The 18,912-nt window shown below is 52.4% G+C and overlaps 1 protein-coding gene across 3 annotated transcripts in view; it reads right to left on the bottom strand.

The window, feature by feature from the left end:
* Positions 1–18,268, bottom strand: part of NEURL1B (neuralized E3 ubiquitin protein ligase 1B) — a gene marked incomplete at both ends in the record, with an annotated part of 38,824 nt that extends 20,556 nt beyond the window's left edge. For all 3 annotated transcript variants that reach the window (XM_084243934.1, XM_084243936.1, XM_084243935.1), the window contains one exon: positions 18,238–18,268. In XM_084243934.1, coding sequence (XP_084100060.1) covers positions 18,238–18,268 — 31 coding nt within the window. The remainder of the gene's footprint in view (positions 1–18,237) is intronic.
* Between the last annotated feature and the right edge of the window lie 644 nt (positions 18,269–18,912).

Here is an 18,912-nt window from a genome sequence, read left to right as displayed (position 1 = left end):
TTGACCCTTGAAGAACACAGGGGTGGGGGGTCCTGACCCCCAAGTAGAAAAGCCATATATAATTTATAGTTGGCCTCCCTGTAAATGGGTTCTGCATCTGTGGCTTCAATCAACTGATATCCATGGCTGACTGAACCTGAGATTGGATGAATCCGTGAATGCAGAACCTGCAAGTAGGAAAAAAATCTGCGTATTTCAAACCTATGTTGTCCAAGGCTCAGCTCAACTTGCTGTGGATGTCTAACTTATAATCAGTAAAACAAACCCTTTAGCTCTGTAAGGGATACTCAAAGGGGTAGCAGAGACGTGGTAAGGAAGGGGCAGGGTGATACCAGGACAGAACGTTTTTGTTTCATCCTTAATTCCCCCAGCAAAGAAGGCCTGGCACACACCAAGCACTTAGTAAATGCCAGCTGCCACCTTTGTGATGGTTAGAACTAGAGCAGACCTCAGGGATCAATTTTCTCCAATAAGCTCATTTTATAGATGGGAGAAGGGCCCTCAGAGGAAGAGGGGCATCCCCAAGCCCAAGGTTAACTGGGTTCCAAGCAGGAATCCCTTTCTTGGGTTCTTCTGCCAGGCCATGTGTGATGCAGAGAGGTGGAATGTCAGGCTGTCCTTACCCAAGGAGGGCAAGGGGAAGCCTGGGGTAGGCTGGGCATCACCTCGCACAGACCCTGTGTTGTCATGAAAGTAACTCCAGTTTCCTGTAACTCCTGCAGTTAGTCCTGGGCATGGGCTGTTTCTGCCTGTCCACCATCCACTCCTCTTTCCTGGTTACTAAGCCCCAGTTTTCCTTAGGAGATTCAGCTTTTGGTCCAGTAGATTGGCCTCACCCCAATTCTAGATCCAGGCCAATCAGATCATCACAAACTTTTCACTCCGGGACCCCTCTTTTGCATATACAACAGGTTGATATTTGCAGCCAAAACTGTCCCAATTGATAAAGTGCATTCGGTCACCTGTATGGGACACCAACTATGGATTGGTGGTTTATCAAGTGTTTCCTCCTTTGAGCTTTATAATAACCCCACAGAGTAAGGACTACTGTTATTCCCTTCATGCAAATGAAGAAATGTAGTGTCAGAGAGGTTGAATTACTTGCCCTGAGTCATACAGCTGGCTTAGCTAAGGATAGCTTCGATTGAAGCCAGGTTTGAGTGAACTGACAGGTTTCTAGGAACCGACACAGGATGGGCAGAAGGGTTGGGCTGCAGCCCCTGATGTAGGAGGGGTAAATAAAAGGATGCTTATTGACTCCTTTTACTCTTGGACAGGCTTGCTAGGCATTGGACTGGTGGAGAAAGGCTGTGGGGCAAAATGTTTACTTCACTTACTCATCCTTTATTCATCCATTCACCATCCATCCATCCATCCATCCATCCATTCATCCATATATCCTTCTTCCATATATCCATCCATCCATCCACCCACCCTCCCATCTACCCACCCACCCATCTACCCATCCATCCATCCATCCATGTATCCATCCATCTCCTTACCCACCCACCCATCCATATCCATCCATCTATCCATCCCTCCATCCATCCTTTCTGCAGATGCATTTGCTAGTGTTGGGCTCTGAGGATGCTCAGGTGATCACACACCCCTGCCCTGATACAGATCCAAGTTTCTTCATGGTTGGAGAAGCCACACAGGGGAACAAGCAATGACAACAGAGTATGATCCAGATCACTTTAGGTGCCAGCACTGGTACAGGGTGAGCTATAGGGCCCAGAGGAGGCCCCAGACTCAGCCAGAGACTGGGAGGCAGAGGGTGATGGTCTTAGGGTCAGGTCTTCAGGGAGGACAGGGAGCTGAGGGAACACAAGGGGCAGTGGGTGCGGGGCGGAGTGAGGGGGAGCTGGACATTGTGTAAGGAGGGCAAATAACACAGCTGGTGTGGGAGAGAGTGTCTGAGGTTGTGCAGCCACTGCCTCCCAGGACTGAGGGGTGAGGGTGCTACTGCCTGAGAGGCTCAGAATGATGCAGGGTGGGGGGGGGGCAGTTGGGGCCTCTAGCTGAGCACACCAGACTGCCTGTTGGGGGGCCTCCAGGGCAGCGAAGAAGGTGGACATAGAGTTAAGCTGTGGCCATCTCGAACTACAAGGATAAGACAAGAGCCCACCGGAGAACTATTTCAGCAGGACAAAAATCAAACAAGCGGAGGAAATACCTCCTGGTGTAAACCATCAGGAGAAGCAAGAACCCACTCTCCCCACGCATGCTGCAGCCTCTGGCCTACAGCTTCCTCTAGGCTCCCACAGGCCGGATTCTCTCAAGGTCCCCACCGCTGGCAAACTCCCCAGGAAACATTAAATATGACCAGAGATCAGAAGTCCTTCAAGTACTAAAGACCACAAGCACCCTTGTTTGATTATTTTTATCTTCCCCTCTATCACTGTTGCTTTTTTCTAATCTTGTCTCTCAATCAGAGTTTCTTTACAAAACACGGCCTGGGGAATCCTAAACAGATGTCCTTTCACTGTGGCCTGGAGACTGAACGAGTGTTGGGATGGGAAGAAACCCTGCTCTGCAGTCTTCTAAAGGGAAGTTGCTTGCAAAACCAACTGTATGTAAGGATAAAATGCAGCCAAAGTTTACATATTTGTTTAATCTTGATTATATGATCCAACTTCCTTTGGGGAATGAGGGATAAACACTAACCCCCCCCTTCTGAGACCAGACTCCTTATGTCAGATAATACCAGAGTGACAAAGTTCTAAGAGGATGTGTTGTTTACACCAACTGAAAACACTTAAAAGAATAACAATAAGCCAGCTCTAAACGGTAGACTAACCTCTGCTTTTAGCTTGGCTCAGGGAAAGTGGATTCTACAAGAAATAGAAAAATGGGAATCCCAGGATCTAGGCTGTGGTTTGCAGATGTCAGTGGAAAACATAAACTTGATCACTGAAATTACTGCAATAAATACAAATGCCACATTATAGAACGTTTGGAAAAGAGGAGAAAAATCCCCCCTGCTCCCCACTTACCTGATCCCTTTGACCACTGTCCCCACCCGACCCTTATCCAGGTAAGAACACCAGAGCGGCCATGACTTGTACCCAGTGTTTTTGATATGTAATTGCTGCTGATTCTCAAAATGAATGCAGATTATTGTCTGCATTTTTTCAGGAGAAAAACAAGACTTCAGACAGGAGACACTTCCTGCAGCTGCAGGGAGCAGCACTGAGATGTGAGCCCCCCAGCTGGTGCCCTTCTCCCCGCCCCACCTTCTTCCAGAAATATCACGGAAGTACTAAGTTCTAAGTAGCACTAGCACCTTTTCTAACTTCACTGCAGTCAGAACACATACCCAGTTATGCTTCCTGCCTTTTCTAACTCAAAATTACATATAAAACATTTCCCCACACGGCTCCCAAGCATTCAGTGGACTTATGTTGCATGGGGTAGAATATTCCATCGAGGGCCAAAATGTCCTCCACTACTCCCTTCCTGGGGATCACTCTAGCTATGCTCGCAAGTGGCTGAGACATTGGGCCTAGAGTTTCCTGGCACCAGGACAAGAGTCAAATGACTACATTGTCACTGGAATCTTCTGTCAGAAGAGCCCTCACGCCACACCAGAATCGGACTCATGACCCTTTCCTTCCTAGCCAGACAGATCCCCGCAGGCCTCATGGGGATGCTATGTCTGGTCAGTGAGCACCCTCCTCTCTGGTCAGGAATCTGGACCAGAGACTCTAAGAACAAGGCAGGTGGAGGGGCTGTCTGTGGCGTGAAAAGCGAGGGGCCCCTGCCTCCATGGTTGACCTGTTGCTCCAGTCCCCATCAAGACTAGAGGGGAGTGTGCCCCCAGTCCAGGAAACAGTACCCAGCTCAAAATATATGGGCAGAGATTTGGGGGGCTGGATGAAGAGTGGCTGTGGATGGTAGGGACAAGGGGACGCTTTTTTAATAAATGTCGCCGCCACCCAGCTTTGGGCAAGCCCTTGAGGAAGACAGGTGGACATTGGAGCTGCTGCCTGAATGGTGCTTTATTTGCATCTATACTTTAGATAAGTCCTTTCGGAAATACTAGGTACTTTAGTCCCTCTTGGGCTCTGGTTTCAAGACTGTGTTTTGCTGTTAATTTGCCTTAGGGCCATGGGGCAAATCGGGGTCACCTGGCCATGCTGCAGTACTTCTGTACATGGTGAGTGACCTCAGGCCCCCGTCTTGCCTGTTGGACGTGTGGGGGCGATGAGCACCAGGTCCCAGTAGAAGGCCTGGCTCTCAGTAGCTGTTCTGGTTCATTCCTCCATGTGAGCTGTCTGATTCTGGGTTAACCCCTCATCTCCATCCCTCCGTGTTTCTGGTTTTCTGAATCTCAGTGGGAGAGAAATCTCAGTGTTCTGACTTAAGCATGGGCTTGGAGTCAGATGGACCCGCCTTTACGCTGTGGTTATGTCATTTTTCAGTTGGGTGATCTTGACGTACATGCTTAACTTCTCTGGGTTCCCCCAGCCAGACCCAGACAAGAGCCACCTCCCTCCAGGATCCTTTCCAGGCCAAGCCAGGTGACCTGGTAAGACACAGTGCATGACACATAGTAGGTGCTCATGAAGCATTTGGTTCCTCTCTTCCACCACCTTATTTAATAAGGTTCCTTGACAAAAAAATGATCAGGGACTTTGGGTCTAGGGACATACATTTCTCCCATGGAAGGCTGGTGACCTTGGTAGGGAAAGGCCTCTTGAAAAGCCCGGGTCACTTTCCCTGGGCATCCAAGGACAGAGCCTATTTTTAAGCTATCCCAGCCCTGGCAAATGTGCACCGGGCCACCCCCTGAATGATGCTCGCGCATCGCCCCAGCCCTGCCTGCCTTTGATCTAAAAAGAGCCCAAGGAAATGGCATTCAGCGCCAGGAGGATGGCAGGAAGCAACAGCCCCACTTCTCTGGCCGCAAGATGACAGCTTCCAGCGTGTTGGCATTCAGCAGATGGCATTCTGGCTGAAATTTCCAGTAGGTTCCGCTCCACTGGGAAAGGGAATGGCCAACCCAGAGAATCGTCTACTCTGTACCCTCCTTTTCACCAGAGGGTGCAAGCAGCCTTTTACTGAGCCCCTGTGACATGCCAGCCTGTGCCTCTGCTTGACTTTCAGGGTGACTGTTATTTATCCCCTTCTTTTTCCAGATAGCGAAGGCAGGCGACAAAACTGGGCAGTGGCTGGCGAGGGCCTGGTTCAGGGCCTGCCTCCCACACCCACCCCTGGATCCACATCCAGCATCACACTGTGGACGTCATGTGAGAAGTCTCTGGGTCAAACACCATTTGCTCAAGTCCACAATTCAAACCTACGCTGTTGGCAGTTGGAAACAACACGGGGTGTGTGTGTGTGCTCATGCTGTATGCTTTACAGAGGACAAGGCAAGGCTGGTATTTGGCAAGACCTCCTACCACCCAAAGAAGGGCAACGCTATCTGGCCACTTTGGCAGCAACTTTTCCACTGGTGGGTTTGAAAGTGAGCGAGGAAAAAAAAAGGAACCAACCCTTCTTCACCTCTGCCAAATGGGGCAGTGACATATACCAAGGGACAGATGCCAGTTTCTTGGGACTTTGTTCTCTGTCTCCCAGGCCTGCTCGGCCAGCACCCTTGATGGAAAAGGGCCAATCCACATTGGAAGCCATGCTCCTGTTCCCTTCCCCTCTGCTTTGCAAATAAAACCCGGTCACCTCAGTGCAGCCAGGAAGGCCCCACACTCCTGTCAACAGCTGCAAAGAGTCCGGGGAGGGAGGCTGGAGGTCACGAAAAGACCATGTTTAGCGCTGGTTGGGAGAAAAGCCCCCTCCTGCCAGGCCTAAGTGGCAGCCCTATTTGCTCCAGTGGCTCGGCTGCACTGAGTTCCCAGGGGGTGAGATCATCCCTACGCCCCCTCAAAGTATGCTAAGCAGAGCTGGGATTCCCAAACTCTGACCCTCTGCTAGGCCCCTCAACGGAGGTCTTCTCTTGATAAATGGACCCAGGAGATGCCAACCTCAGAGGTGCCGGCTCCCAAGGTTAGGATCCCACTGCTGTGGAGGGGTGGGAGGGATGTGCCCTCATTCCTTTTCAAGTACATCATTTCCTCCTTCATCTGACATCCACTCCATGCCAGGGCCCTCTAGCTGCTGGGACATGTGTTCCCAAGAGTCACACACAATCCTTATCCCCTAGAGCTGAGTGAGAGACAAGCAGGGGATACATATAGACACCATGACTGCACAAGGTGGTTGACAGGAAGGGCTAGGGGCCACAGAGATGCTTCTTAGAGGCGCCACTCTGCAGATTGAGGAATAAATGGCTCAGAGGATAATAAGGATGGGGGAAATGTGTTTCAGGCAGAGAGAACAGCACAGAGTAAAGGCCTGAAGGTGAGAACAAGCTGGGTTGTGGCAAGGAGTACATGTAGGACAGAAGGAAGAGGGAAAGGTGTAGAGGGAGGCAGGGGCTGCATCATAAAAGGTCTTAAAGGCAGTGTTGAGGAGGTTATGGTCCTTAAGAAGGTTCTGGGGGGCCTCCCCGGTGGCGCAGCGGTTGAGCGCTGGGTTGCGAAGCTGCCCGCGGCCTCTGCGGCACCGGTTCGATCCCCGGCTGCTCCCCGGCCACCGGAGGAGGGTCCCACATGGCGCGCAGACCTCTCCTGCTGCCCGCTGCTCCCCTCAGCAGTGTACTTCGGTCGTCTGCCTGCTCTGCTCCCTGCTCTGGCTCTGGTGAATTCTCTCACCCTCCCGCGCTTCTGACTGTACCCAGTGCTTGTATAAACAAACAAATAAATAAATAATAAAATAAATAAAAACATGCCTCTATTTAAAAAAAAAAAAAAAGAAGAAGGTTCTGGGGGCCACTGAAGTATTTGGAGCAGGGAAGGAACACCTGAGGATCCACCACTCTGAAGAATTTGATTCAAGTCCCTAGTCTTTCCACAGAAACTGTCCCTTCCTCTCTTCCCTGCCTATCAAAATGATCTGGCATAGCAGGAGTGAGAAAAACAGTCCAGGTTTTGAACATTGCTTCCAACGGCTGGCACGGTCCTGCCCCTTGGCACCTGCTTCTCTTCCAAGCAGCCCCTGACAGCTGCCTACTGATTAGCTGGCCAAGTCTGCCAGCTTTCTCCTTCTTTTTGCCCTGAGGACAGCCACTCCCCCCATTCAGGTGGTGCCCCGGCTGCTCACTAACCTCCGCCCCAGGTGGGCACCCATGGGGCCCCGGCTAGGTGTTTCGGAACAACAGATCCACCAGTCCTCCTCCAGCAGCTACGGAGGAGAAACTCCCCTTGAATGACACTGTTGTGCTCTGTGGAGTTGAGGACATCTTTGGAAGCCCAACAGCCAGGCATTTATTTGCTGGACAGAGAATGGGCACTCTCCTCTTTGGCACCCCAGTGTATGCCAGATGCTGGTCATTTACACCCACCCTGCCTCACCTCATTGCCACATCCTGCCAGGTGGCTTCCATATGGGGAAACTGAGGCCCAAAGAAACAGTCATCCTTGCCACAGCCTCCCAGACTAAGCACAGTGCCTGTTTCAAATCTGGCCCCACCTGACTCTGAAAATTACATCTTGCTTATTTCACGTGTCTCCTCCCCTAGGTCTCTCAACTGCCCTCAACCTGCAGAAAAACTAAACTACATGTAAGTAACTTAAGCTACCTTCTGGCAAAGGTGGTAAGCTGTGCCCTGGCATGGTGGGGGCGGTGGAGGGTGGGGTGGGGATAGATGTCATGCAGCAAATTCTGAGCCACTCAAAAGCCACAGTTTGGTGGAATTTGAGATGAACAATAAAGCAGCATCTAAAAAAAAGAAAGCAGGTGACTGCAGTGAGGCTCGGGAAGGATGAAGCCTCAGTGCCTGAGGTCCCCAAAGTCTGAAAAAGGAATTGGGTGGGGCATGGTGGGAGTGGCAGATCTCCTGGGGCAATGCAGAGTCTGAAACTGGCCCTCCACCCACCAGACCTCCTGTGATCCTCCTGATAGCACTGGCAGAGGTGACTGCTGCCAGACCCACTGCTGGTGAGGAAGGGGAGGCTCAAAGAGGCTGGGAGAGCTGCCCACGGCCACACAGCCAGGAAGTGGTGGAGTTGGCATTTGCACCCTTAACAGCCTGCCTCCCAAAACTCAGGTGAAGTGCTACAGTTGCCTGGGGCAAAGTGTAGGTCATCCCCGGAGGGTAGGAGCAGAGCACAGTGTTTGGCACACAGTTGGTCCTCAACTAATGTCATTTTCTCCCCTGTTGTGTTTGGCTCTGAGACCCACAGAGAAGTGACACTGGAGGGAACCTCTTCCACTCTGCTTCTCTCTCTTTCTCTCATCCATCATGCTGGCCTTCCCCGCAATGCCCAGGGGCTCCTAAGAGCAGGAGAGTGCGGACAGACGGAGGCTGCTTCAAGAAAGTTTGCCCAGACTTCTGCCCCCAAACCCGGAGGGAAGAAGTGTTGGAAAGACTAACTCTGGGGTCCTGATGAGACTCTCCGTACCGTATATATTAAGCTCTGATGATCTGGAGTCACTGGCTCAGTGGTGCCGCTCTATAACCCTATGTACCCATTTCACAGAGGACATTAGGCCCAGACAGGAAGGACTGGCCAAGACCAATAAACAGTTGGGTAGGATTCACAGCTGTGGTAGGCGCCACACAGGACTCTGGTGCTGTTTTTCCCCCAACCCCTCCAGGAATACAGATTCCTTGCTCTCAATGGCCACTTACAAAATCCCTGCCTTGTGTTGGGCTCGGAATACTCATGGACTGTCCAATTTATTCCTTATCACAACCCCATGAGGGAGGCACCATTCCCATCCCCATCCCATGGATGAGGAAATGGAGATTTGGAGGGGGAAAGTGACCCACCAGGGCCAGGCGGCTTAGAGTAGAGCTGAGCTTTGAACTCCAGAGCCATTGCTCTTTCCACCTTTTCTTGGGATTCCAGCCGAAGACCCCATCTACAGTCAGGGTGTGACCCTGCACAAGGCTCTGGTTCTCAGCGTCCCCATCTGCCAAATGGGAGGTGGGGTGTGAGGATCAGAGCATTCTTGGATCCTGGGAACAGGGCCTCTGGGTGACCTGTCTCAGGGATGGGGTTCTGCGCCATCCCAGAGACATGGACATTCCATCCTCCGATCTCTTGCCCTTGAATCACTCAGAACCGTGGAGAGCTGGGAAGTCCTTCTGGGGAGTGGCTATCTGCTCTTGTGCAGTGGAAAGTTACCAAGTAGGCCTTTAGAGACGTGGGGCATGCGTGCGCCCACCCAGCTCATAAATCTATCATCCTTGGGGGAAAAGAAAAGAAAACACGTGCCGAGGAATATAACCGTGGTAGAAACAGTGTGTAATGTTGAAGATGTAAACAGAATACGCTGGTTAATAGCTGTGGGCATTCTGCCGAGTGCCAGCCAGTCCTGCCCCAGACATCCCACCCCACTTGTTGCCCCAAATGGCTGATTCATTACAGAACTTTCCCCCATTGCCCAGAGTGAGGCAAGAGGCCAGCTCTGAGCTGCCCCAGACCCCAGTAAGAAGAATGAAGGGGAAAGAAGGGGTGATGGTGAGCTGGGACTGTCACCCACGGACAGCAGTCCTAAACCCAGCTCGGAAGTACCTGCCACTGAGTCTGAAAAAGTGCTGAGGCTGGGGGTTGGGGGGGGCGGTGTTGGAGGGGATAGGGAACAGACCTCAGATGGCAGGTGGCTTCACCTTTCTGTGCCTCCGTCTCCCCAACTATAAAATAGGGCTAAAAGCTCCCAACATGCAGAACTGGCACATAAGTGACAGATTATAAAGGGCCCTCCAAGCGTTCAGAACATAGGGGTGAACACTCCCCCCAAGACTCCAGGATCACAAAGTTTCTTAAAGGTCAATTCATCTCCAGTCCATCTGATGCTCTGGTTGTCTCTACAATGTCCATGTCAAGTCCCAGTTGGCTAAACAGCAGAGGCAGACATTTCCTCACTGCCCTCCCCTGCGTCTCACTCCACTTCTAGACAAATCCCACAGGTAGAAAGTTCTTCCTTAGACTGAGGTGAAATCTGCCTCTCAGGATGCCCACACACTGATCAGGACCGCATTTGTCCATAATGCTCTTCCCCATCAAGTCTGCTCCCTGGCCTCGGGTCTGCAGGCAGCTCTTAGGCTCCAGGGGCCCCTAGGTCGTGCTGCTGGAGACTCTTTGCTCCCCTTGGAATGACATGTCCTTTCCTTAACTGTCCAGAGAACTCCCAGGACATCAGCTGTCCCAAGAGCTGCATATCAGACCTTGGCGAGTATTTGCTGGGGCCCCACAGTGAACTCACAGGCCACCCTATTCTGTCATGCCCAGAGGCAGGGGGTGAGACAAAACTAAAGAAGTGGGGGAGCAAAATAGATCTTCTGGGATTTCTGAATGTTCACAGATTTCTGTTCAATACAACAAAGGGTAAATGTGAAATGTACCCTTTTGAGCCCCTCACCCTGACACAGCAATCATCCATCCCACACCAACACCCCTTCCTTCTAGCTGGAGCTGTTTACCTTTGGCAAGTCCCTTTCCCTCTCTGTGCCTCTCTCTGGCCTCTCAACAATTACGTGGGAGTGATAATAGAAGCTGTCTCTGAGCGCTTGTCCTGGGGGTTAAATGCAGGTACCTGCTTAGAACAGTGTCTGGCACAGATGGGCTGCGTGATACAACTTAGTGGTTATTATTATTCTTTTGTGTCTGTCTCTCTTGGGGGCGCCGGGTTCAGCACTGAGCAGGGGCTTGTCTGCTCAGTGAATATATAATCATAACAGGTGCTTCGTGTGAGCATTTACTATCTGTCAGACGCTTTGCATGCCTGAGAGGTAACATCACTATCCGCTTTCTGCACAAAAGGGAGTCGAAGCTTAGAGAGGTCAATTTGTTTGTCCCGCTCCTACCGGGGCAGAGCCAAGGGGCAGAGCCAAGAATCAGACCCAAGGCTGAAGGACCCCAGCAGGAGCTGTTAGCAGCTCTGCTTGTAACGGCACAGCAGGGGCAGGAAAGCCTGGGTGCAGGACCACAAAGGTCTCTCACCTCTCTGTGCCCTTTCCAGATGACTGGTGGGGGCTGCCTGGAGCTCTGGGTGAGCTCAGGGGAAAGGGTGGGGTGCACTGTCGTACCTCCAGTGGGGTCAGGGTGGTAACTGTGGGCCAATTTTTACCAGGCACACACATCAGGAGCCTGAGCCCTAGCTGGGCAGGAGAATAACATGCAGAGTTCAAGTTCATCCCTTCTCCAGGGTAAGAGTCCACTGTTTTAGTTACAGAGTTTGCAGGCTTGGGGTGAAGTGGGGTGGGTTACGAGTAGGGGATGGACCTTTACTAGGGGCAGCTTCATTTCGCTGCTGTGGACCGAAGTAATTTGCCTTCCCAGGACAAAGCAGGGAAGAGGGTCACCTGCAGGAACGAGGGATGGGGTACAGGGTTCAGGAACTCAGGATGAGGATGAGGGGCAGCAGTTGCAAGAGGCCCTGGGAGCAGCCCCTTGGTATTGGAGTTCCAGAAGCAGCTTGGGAGCCAGGGAGGCCTGGGATCAATTCTGCTCTGCCACTTCTTGGCTGTCTAGCCCAAGACAGGTTTCTTACCCCTCTGAGCTCAGTTCCCTTATCTGTGAAATGGGAGACTATTTCTGGAAGGCTGGCTTTGATGATGGAAATGAGATGAAGGGCGTGGCATGGGACAAGCATGTCGAAGCTCTGACTTTGTAGCTACACCACCCAGATGAGTGCTCAGTGCCTACAGGGCTGACCCTGGCCTCCTCTTCCCTGTTTTAAGCTCTAACCGCATGCCTGGCTTCTATTTTAAGCCCTCATAGAGCATCACTAAGTACAGAGAGCCCTTTCGTCCAAAAGAGGACCAAGCTGACTCTTCTTGTCCGTGGGGAAGATTAAACGGCCTGTTCTGAGCCATCCTAGTGGCCCAGCCCAGCGAAAATGCTGCCTCCCTGCTGGTACATGTAGCTCATCATCCCGGTCGGGAGCCTGGTGACTGAGAAATCAAAGCCTCCAGACTGCTGGCTGGCCTGCAAGAAACCCCTCTTCCTCTAACCCCATCTCTGCCCATTGCTCTAACCTCACATACCACCACGATTGCACTGGGGCCCCGAGAGCACCAAAGCTCCCCACACATGCCCAGTGGTCCCTCCCCACAGGCCTGTGTGCTTCTAACCCTCTGCCTCAAAAGCCAGTCTCATTCCTGTCTCCTGGCTAACTTCTCTTCTTTCTGACCTCAGTGGGTAGCACCTCCTCCAGGAAGCCTTCCTGCCTCCTCCTCTGGGCTCTTGAGGTTCCCTGGGCTCCACCTCCCCCATTTGCTGTAACTGTCCTGGCCTTGTTGGTCTCTACCACTAGAACTTGAGTTCCCAAACCTGGGCTGTGACCTCAGGCCCAGCACAGAGCTGGGCCTGGAGATTTGAAGAACAAATGAAAACTGTAACATGCATGGCAGATTCTTCTCATCAGAAATCAGGTGGCCTGGCAGGAGCTCAAGGAACACTTGGGATTGCTGTCTGTGCACATGAAAGGGATCCTTCCCAATCCAGTGCTTCCAGTAACCTAGGGCAGTGCTTTCAAGGCACAAAGTGACAAGTACCTGCCAGCCATGTCCAGAGACCCCAGGGGCAGGCCTGAGGCCTCTCCTGGGTGGAGGCAACAGTGACCACGCCCTGGGCATTGTGCTAAAAGACTCAGCTGAATTCAACTTGACATTCACCATCACCAACATGCCAACAGTGAGGGAACCACCCCGAGGCACAGGGAGGGAAGTAACTTGTCCAAGGGTATTCCACTGAAATATGGCCACACTGAGATTTGAACCCAGAATGCATGTTCTAGACTTAGACACCAGGCCTTCTGCTGCTGACAACCAGCCAGCGGTCTCATCACAACTCCTAATCACCGAGCCCCTTGGAGAGCAACACCCATCACATCACCACCTCCAGCCCCCACACACACATGTGTATGCACACAACTGACACAAAAATGTAAATTCTTATTACATGAACGAACATATTCGATATTTTTTCACTCTATTCTATGTCATTAATGTTTTTTAAAGCTGGCCACACACAACCCACAGCAGATAGCCCACTTGATTGGTACCAGACCTCTGGGCCCCGATCTCTCCCTCTCTAACAACCAGGGCAACAGCATTCTGTGCCTATCAGAGATATGACCCATTACTCATTCCATTCTACTAGAAATTTCTTTCTTTTTTTAAAAAAAAAGATTTATTTATTTATATATACAAGAACTGGGGTAAAGGTCAGAGGTGCGGGAGGTGAGAGGATTCACCAGAGACAGAGTGGGGAGCAGAACAGGTGGATTGACTGAAATACACTGCTGAGGGGAGCAGTGGGTGAGACAGGAGAGGTCTGCTGTGCCATGTGGGTATCTTCCTGGCTGGGGATCAAACTCGAGTAGCAGTGGCTGTGGACAGCATCATAGTGCTGAGACTTAACCTCTTGCGCCACCAGGGAGGCCCCCTCTACTAGAAATTTCTATTCCTCTTCCACTAGAGGTAAGCTCCACAAGGGCCTCCAGTGGGGATTTACCTTATTCATGGCTGGGCCCCTGGGCCTGGAACATAACAGGTGCCCAATGAAGATACACACGCAGGCAAAAAAGGACAGAGATGTCCCAGGGTCACTCCAGCCTGGTGCATAGCACTTAAGCTAAGTCCAGGGTGGCCTTGGGATGACAGCTACAGAAGACCCTAAAGGCAGGAAGATGACACGTGGTGGGAGGCAGACATTCAGTTTGACTTCCCTTCAGATGCTGCCTCCTCCTCCAGGAAGCCTCCTCTTTCTCCCATAGCCCCAGAGCTACTTTCTTTCATTTTTGGGGGGTGGTGGGGTGGGGAGGAGAAAACAAGAAAGGGGGCAGAGGGGTGGGAGCAGGAAGAGGATAAAGGATGAACACGAGAAAGGTCTGAGTTTTTTCTGGCACCAGATTCTCCACAGGTACCTTCTGTACTTTTCTCCTCCACACTGGACAAACCCATCCCCTCTGCCTCACTTCCCTGGATGGATAAGACCATGCCACCCCTCCCACCCCACGCAGCCCCCAAGCATCCTTACAGGAGTCACCATGGAGCCCTGACTGGCCAGGCCAGACCTGGTGTTGACAGCCTGGGGAGTTTCAGGGCTGCCAGAGGAAAGGACTATCACTGTGAGAGGCTTGCTCAATCCTGAGGCTATAAAAGTGGTTCTTAACGACCTGGTGGGAGGGAGGCAGATAGGGTGAGATAAAGCCCAGCCTGACTTTACACTGTGGTTGGGGAAAGGAGGAAGAAGGTGCAAAAGCTGAGGAATGTCACTGTGGTCAGCCAAGCAGACATGGCAATGGCTGTAAGGAGAGTGAGAAAGGGCACTGTCTCCCAAGGGCTGAGAAAGTCCAGGATGGGGGAAAGCGTGACTGCTGGGCCCAGGAGCACCACCAGCCAGAGGGCAGCAGATCTGACCCGGTGGGCCCGACACCCCCAGACCCCCTGGGCAGGGAGAGTAGAAGCAGACTGCCCATCTAGGTTAGAAATTTAGAAAGCCTGTCTCGCCCCCTCACCCCAAGTCCTTCATCTCTCTGAGGCGCACTTGTCTCCCTGTAAAATGGGGAGATATACAGCCCCTCCATAGGATTGGTATAAGGATTGAAAATAAATGATGTGGGTAAAGTTCAGACTGGGGGCTTGGCACCAAGCAGGGCCAACACACTTCCCTCACTCCAAATGCCCGATGACTGAACTCCCACTGAAAAGGGCCGATGACTGGGTCAAGTGTGCACCAACTTAATGATTAAACCCATCGCATGGTTTGAACTGAGTGTCCTCTCCAACCACATCTATGGGTGAGCCCCAGAGGCGCGCTGAGGGAAAGAACTGGAAAGAACTCCTTCTCCCCAATCCTCCATCCGTGCACCCCCTCCACCCCGGAATTCTGCCCTCCCCTACCCCCATCTGTTTACACACCTTTCTCCCCCTTTCAAAGCGCAGATTCAGAACCCCAGGCTGATGAAGTTCAACAGAAGGACCAGGTGGTATTAGAAATGAGACAGAGGTGGGTCTTCTAAACCCAACTTTGCCATAGCCTAACTGTGTCTGGGCAAGTATTTGATCTCTCTGTGCCTTACTCTTCTCACCTATGAAATGGCAGGATTGAAATTCAATTAGAAAGAGAATGGGTCAACACACAGTAGGAGCTTAACTAATGTTCTCTAGGGACAACTGCCCACTTATGTTTACCCTCTGAATTCGAGGATGCCCTTTGCCAGGGCAGCCACAAGGTTTCCCAGAAATCAGTGATAAAGCACCTGCCTTTTCTTTGACTTTTCCTTATTGTATGCAATAACATGCCATGTGTACCCTGGGGCATGCAATAAATATTATGGGAAGCACAGATTGGGCTTCTGCAGGTCAGAGGAAGAATATAGGGCTTTGGAGCTAAATAAACCCAGATTTCAATGCTAATTCTGCTAACTGATGAGCTGGGAGCTGGGACCAGTCATCACATCTCTCTGAGCCTTGGTTTTCTCATCTGGAGAATGGAGATGATCCTCTCTACCTTGCAGGGCTGTTTAGAGAATTACGTCTATTTGTTCATTCAGCAGATATTTGCTGAACATCTACTACGTCCCAGCCACTGCTCCCAGTGCAGTAGTGAATAAAGCAGAGAAAACCCTCCCTGGGGGGAGAGATAATAAACAGTTAATGACACGTGCAGCTCGAGGCACAGTGATGCCTGCTGAGGAGAAACACACAGCAGGGAGTGGCAGGGGCAGGGGCCAAGGTGGGATCCACATTGGGGCAGAGGCCTGAAGGAAGCAGGGGGAAGTCAGGTGGAGGGCTGGTGGAAGAATATTCCAGGCAGAGGGATCGGCAAGTGCAGGAGCCGTAAGGAGAAGCGTGCTTGGCATGTAAATGAAGTCACATATGCAGGAAGCCTGGCACAGAATCCAGGTGCTCGGCAAATGCCAGCTCTCTATTTCCAGTCCCGTAGAAGGAACCCCACGCATGTGTCCTTTTCCTGAGAACGACAGCACAAGGATTTCTACAGGGCAAGGCTGAGCCAAGTGTTCTTTCAGTCTAAGATTCAGACAACATGTGAGCTCCACCACAGGTTTTTGAGCACTTGCCAGGCACCAGGCTCAGGGCTGGGCAACCACAGATACAAGATGATCAAGACATCTTGGAGCCCTGTCCTCAGGCAGCCCCGGAGTGAGTCCTAGAATTGGGTGACAACAATGTAATGTGGTTAGATGAACAAGCAGACACTTTAGAAAGTGTCCATATAGAAGAGTGAAAGATGAGATTTGACATGGTTGGTCAGGGAAGGCTTCTTGGAGGAGGTGACAGCTGAGGTGACTTTTGAAAGCCAGACTAGACAACAAAGCATATTCCAGGTGTGTGTGTGTGCATATACGAGCACAGAGATATAATAAACAGCCCAGTGTATGTGCAGAAACTAACGTCACAAACATTAAATGGCCCTTCGTATTCTGGGGATCAGCAAACAGATTCCAGTTCTGTCTCCATCCTCAAAATTAAGGCAACCTGCAGCCCCAGTGGAGAGTTGAATTTTCTATACTTAGCTACAGTAGCAGGTAACCAATCTTAACCCCAGGCTCCGAGTTCAGAGTGTCCCAGTCCACAAAGCGAGCTCCCAGTAGGATGGAGGTAACATAAATCTCCATCTATATTTAGCTCACCTGGCCTCAGGGCCTCTCTGTCTCTTGCCCCCCCCCCCACCCCAAGGATGACCCACAGGTGGCAAAATGGCTTTTTAGTAGAAGAAATAAACATTTCTTAATTACAGAATCCTACAAAGGAGCCCAGGCCTCAGCTGGAGTCTGTGTGCTTGGGAGTACAACCCTGGACTTCTGATTGAGTGGGTGGATTCTCCCCCATCTTAGCAACAGCCCTGTTCATAGGAGGTAGAAGCCACCCTCCAGGAAGCAGAGCTGGGTTCAAATACCACCTCTGCCAGAGACTAGCTGGTGCTCCTCTGCTGCTGACTTCACCTCTGTGAAAATGTGGAGGTTGGAGTGCAGTGGAACTAAAACTGCCCAGAAGCTTACAAAATAGATGGAATTGGCTCCTCTTCCACAAACCAGCCTTGGGAATCCAGAGCACAGTATCCTCCACTTCAGTCCCCTCCAGGGGAAGAAACTCTAATTTTTTGATATAAAACCTGGAGGGCTATATGGGAGTGTTATAGCAGAGACGTGCTGATGTGTCCCTTTCTCCTAAAAATCTCAGCAAAATTTGTCCCACACTTGACTGGCTTTCCCACTTAGCTGGGCCTCTGAACTTTAAAAACACACACATCTTTCACCTTCTGTTTAAAGGATGCTACAAATGCCCTGCCTTAAGCCAAAATAGACTCCTCTGAAGATTTGGCGGTGGGGAAATGTGGGCCCGCAAACGGATGGTTTCCAATCCAGACTCTCCCCACTAGCGGTGTGACCTTGGGTGAGTCATTTCTCCTCTGCGCTTCGATTTTTTTCCTTTGTAAAATCCTAATACACATCTTCACAGCGAACAGCGAAGCTTCTTTAGCATACTGCTGCAAGCTGTTCTGGTCCCACAAACACCAGGTTATTTTCTAGCAGGGCCCATATTTCCCCAGTCCCCCATCCCCCACTTGCATCCCCTTACTCTAGCTCCTGAAATTCTGGGGTGGCGTTAACTAGGGGGCGATGCACTCTGCCATGGCAACTCCCAGGGGCTAGAGAGACCCCAGTTGAGCGGATACCAGAGGGGGGCGCAGCCGGGGTGCGCGTGGGAACGTGGCCAAGACCAGGCAGCACGTACGTGGGGGCGCTGGGCGACTGGAAACTGGGGAACCCCTGTGAGCACCCCGACTCTCAACAGCTGCAGTTCCAGCAAAACCGGCCGCTTCTGGCCGTCGGAAGCCCTAGGGAGCCCGGCTCCAGTCAACCCCCGGGGTTCCTAGGCTCACTCATCAGAGCCCTAGGACTGGAACAAAGGCGAGGGGGCGCACGGCATCGCCCCAGCGACCCCTTCGCGCATCTAGCCAAAGCAGGAGAACGAGGACAGGGGTCCCCAAGGTAACCGAGACGCGGTACCCGCCCTCCCGAAGCGCAAAGCCCAGTGCTCGCGGAGTCGGGGTCCCACAGACACCGGAGACCCCAGCCTGCTGCGCGCCGAGGGCTCCAAGGGGGGTTGGGGCGGCTCTCCGGAAGTCACCCAGCGGGTCCCTCGGGGAGAGGGGAACCCCAGCGTCTGCCTCCGGGCAGGGCTCCCCGGCGTACCTGGCAGGGTCCTGTGCACGGTGTTGCCCATCGCTGCGTCGGGCAGTGGCGTTGGCGGCGGCGCGCTCGGAGCGCACGGAAGCTAATTACCGGGTGGGCCCGGGACCCGGGCCGGGGTCGGGCTCCCGGGCATCGCGGCTGCACGGGCGAGCCGGCGGGCGGCAGCTGGGGCGGGTGCCGCGAGGGAGGCGGCGGCAGGAGGAGGAGGCGGAGCCACCGGCCGGGCCCGCCGGCTCCGCCCCCGCCTCCCGCTGCCTCCAACCGCGCACGGAGGGGCGGGGACGCAGCGGCCGCATCTTTTGAAACTTTGCTGCAGGCTGCAGGAAGGGAACGCGGAGCCTCAGGCTCCCGGGGCTGGAAGGCGCGCGGGGCAGCTGGTGCCCTCGGGGTGCAGGGCTCATCACTTGCTGGCCTGTCTTTCATTTATCCCAGCACTTCCAGAAGGCCTACTATGTGCCGGTCCCTCTTGCCGCCGCGGGCCATACACTAGCCTGGGCTGAGCACGGATATCGGGTCAGGTGGGTGGGGACACAGGCGGAAGGTCACCTGTATGTAAAGTGCTTGAAGGCTATCCAGACGGGGTGACCCGGGTGAGGGTGGGATCACGTGCCCACAAGTAGGCGAGACCTAGGTAGTGTCCAAAGGTTGGAAGAAGGGAAAGCATTAAAATATTTA

This window comes from Talpa europaea (genome assembly GCF_964194135.1).
Source record: "Talpa europaea genome assembly, chromosome: 9".
NCBI lineage: Eukaryota > Metazoa > Chordata > Mammalia > Eulipotyphla > Talpidae > Talpa > Talpa europaea.
Note: the sequence above shows the minus strand (reverse complement) of the source record. Positions and strands in the feature narration are given on the sequence as shown.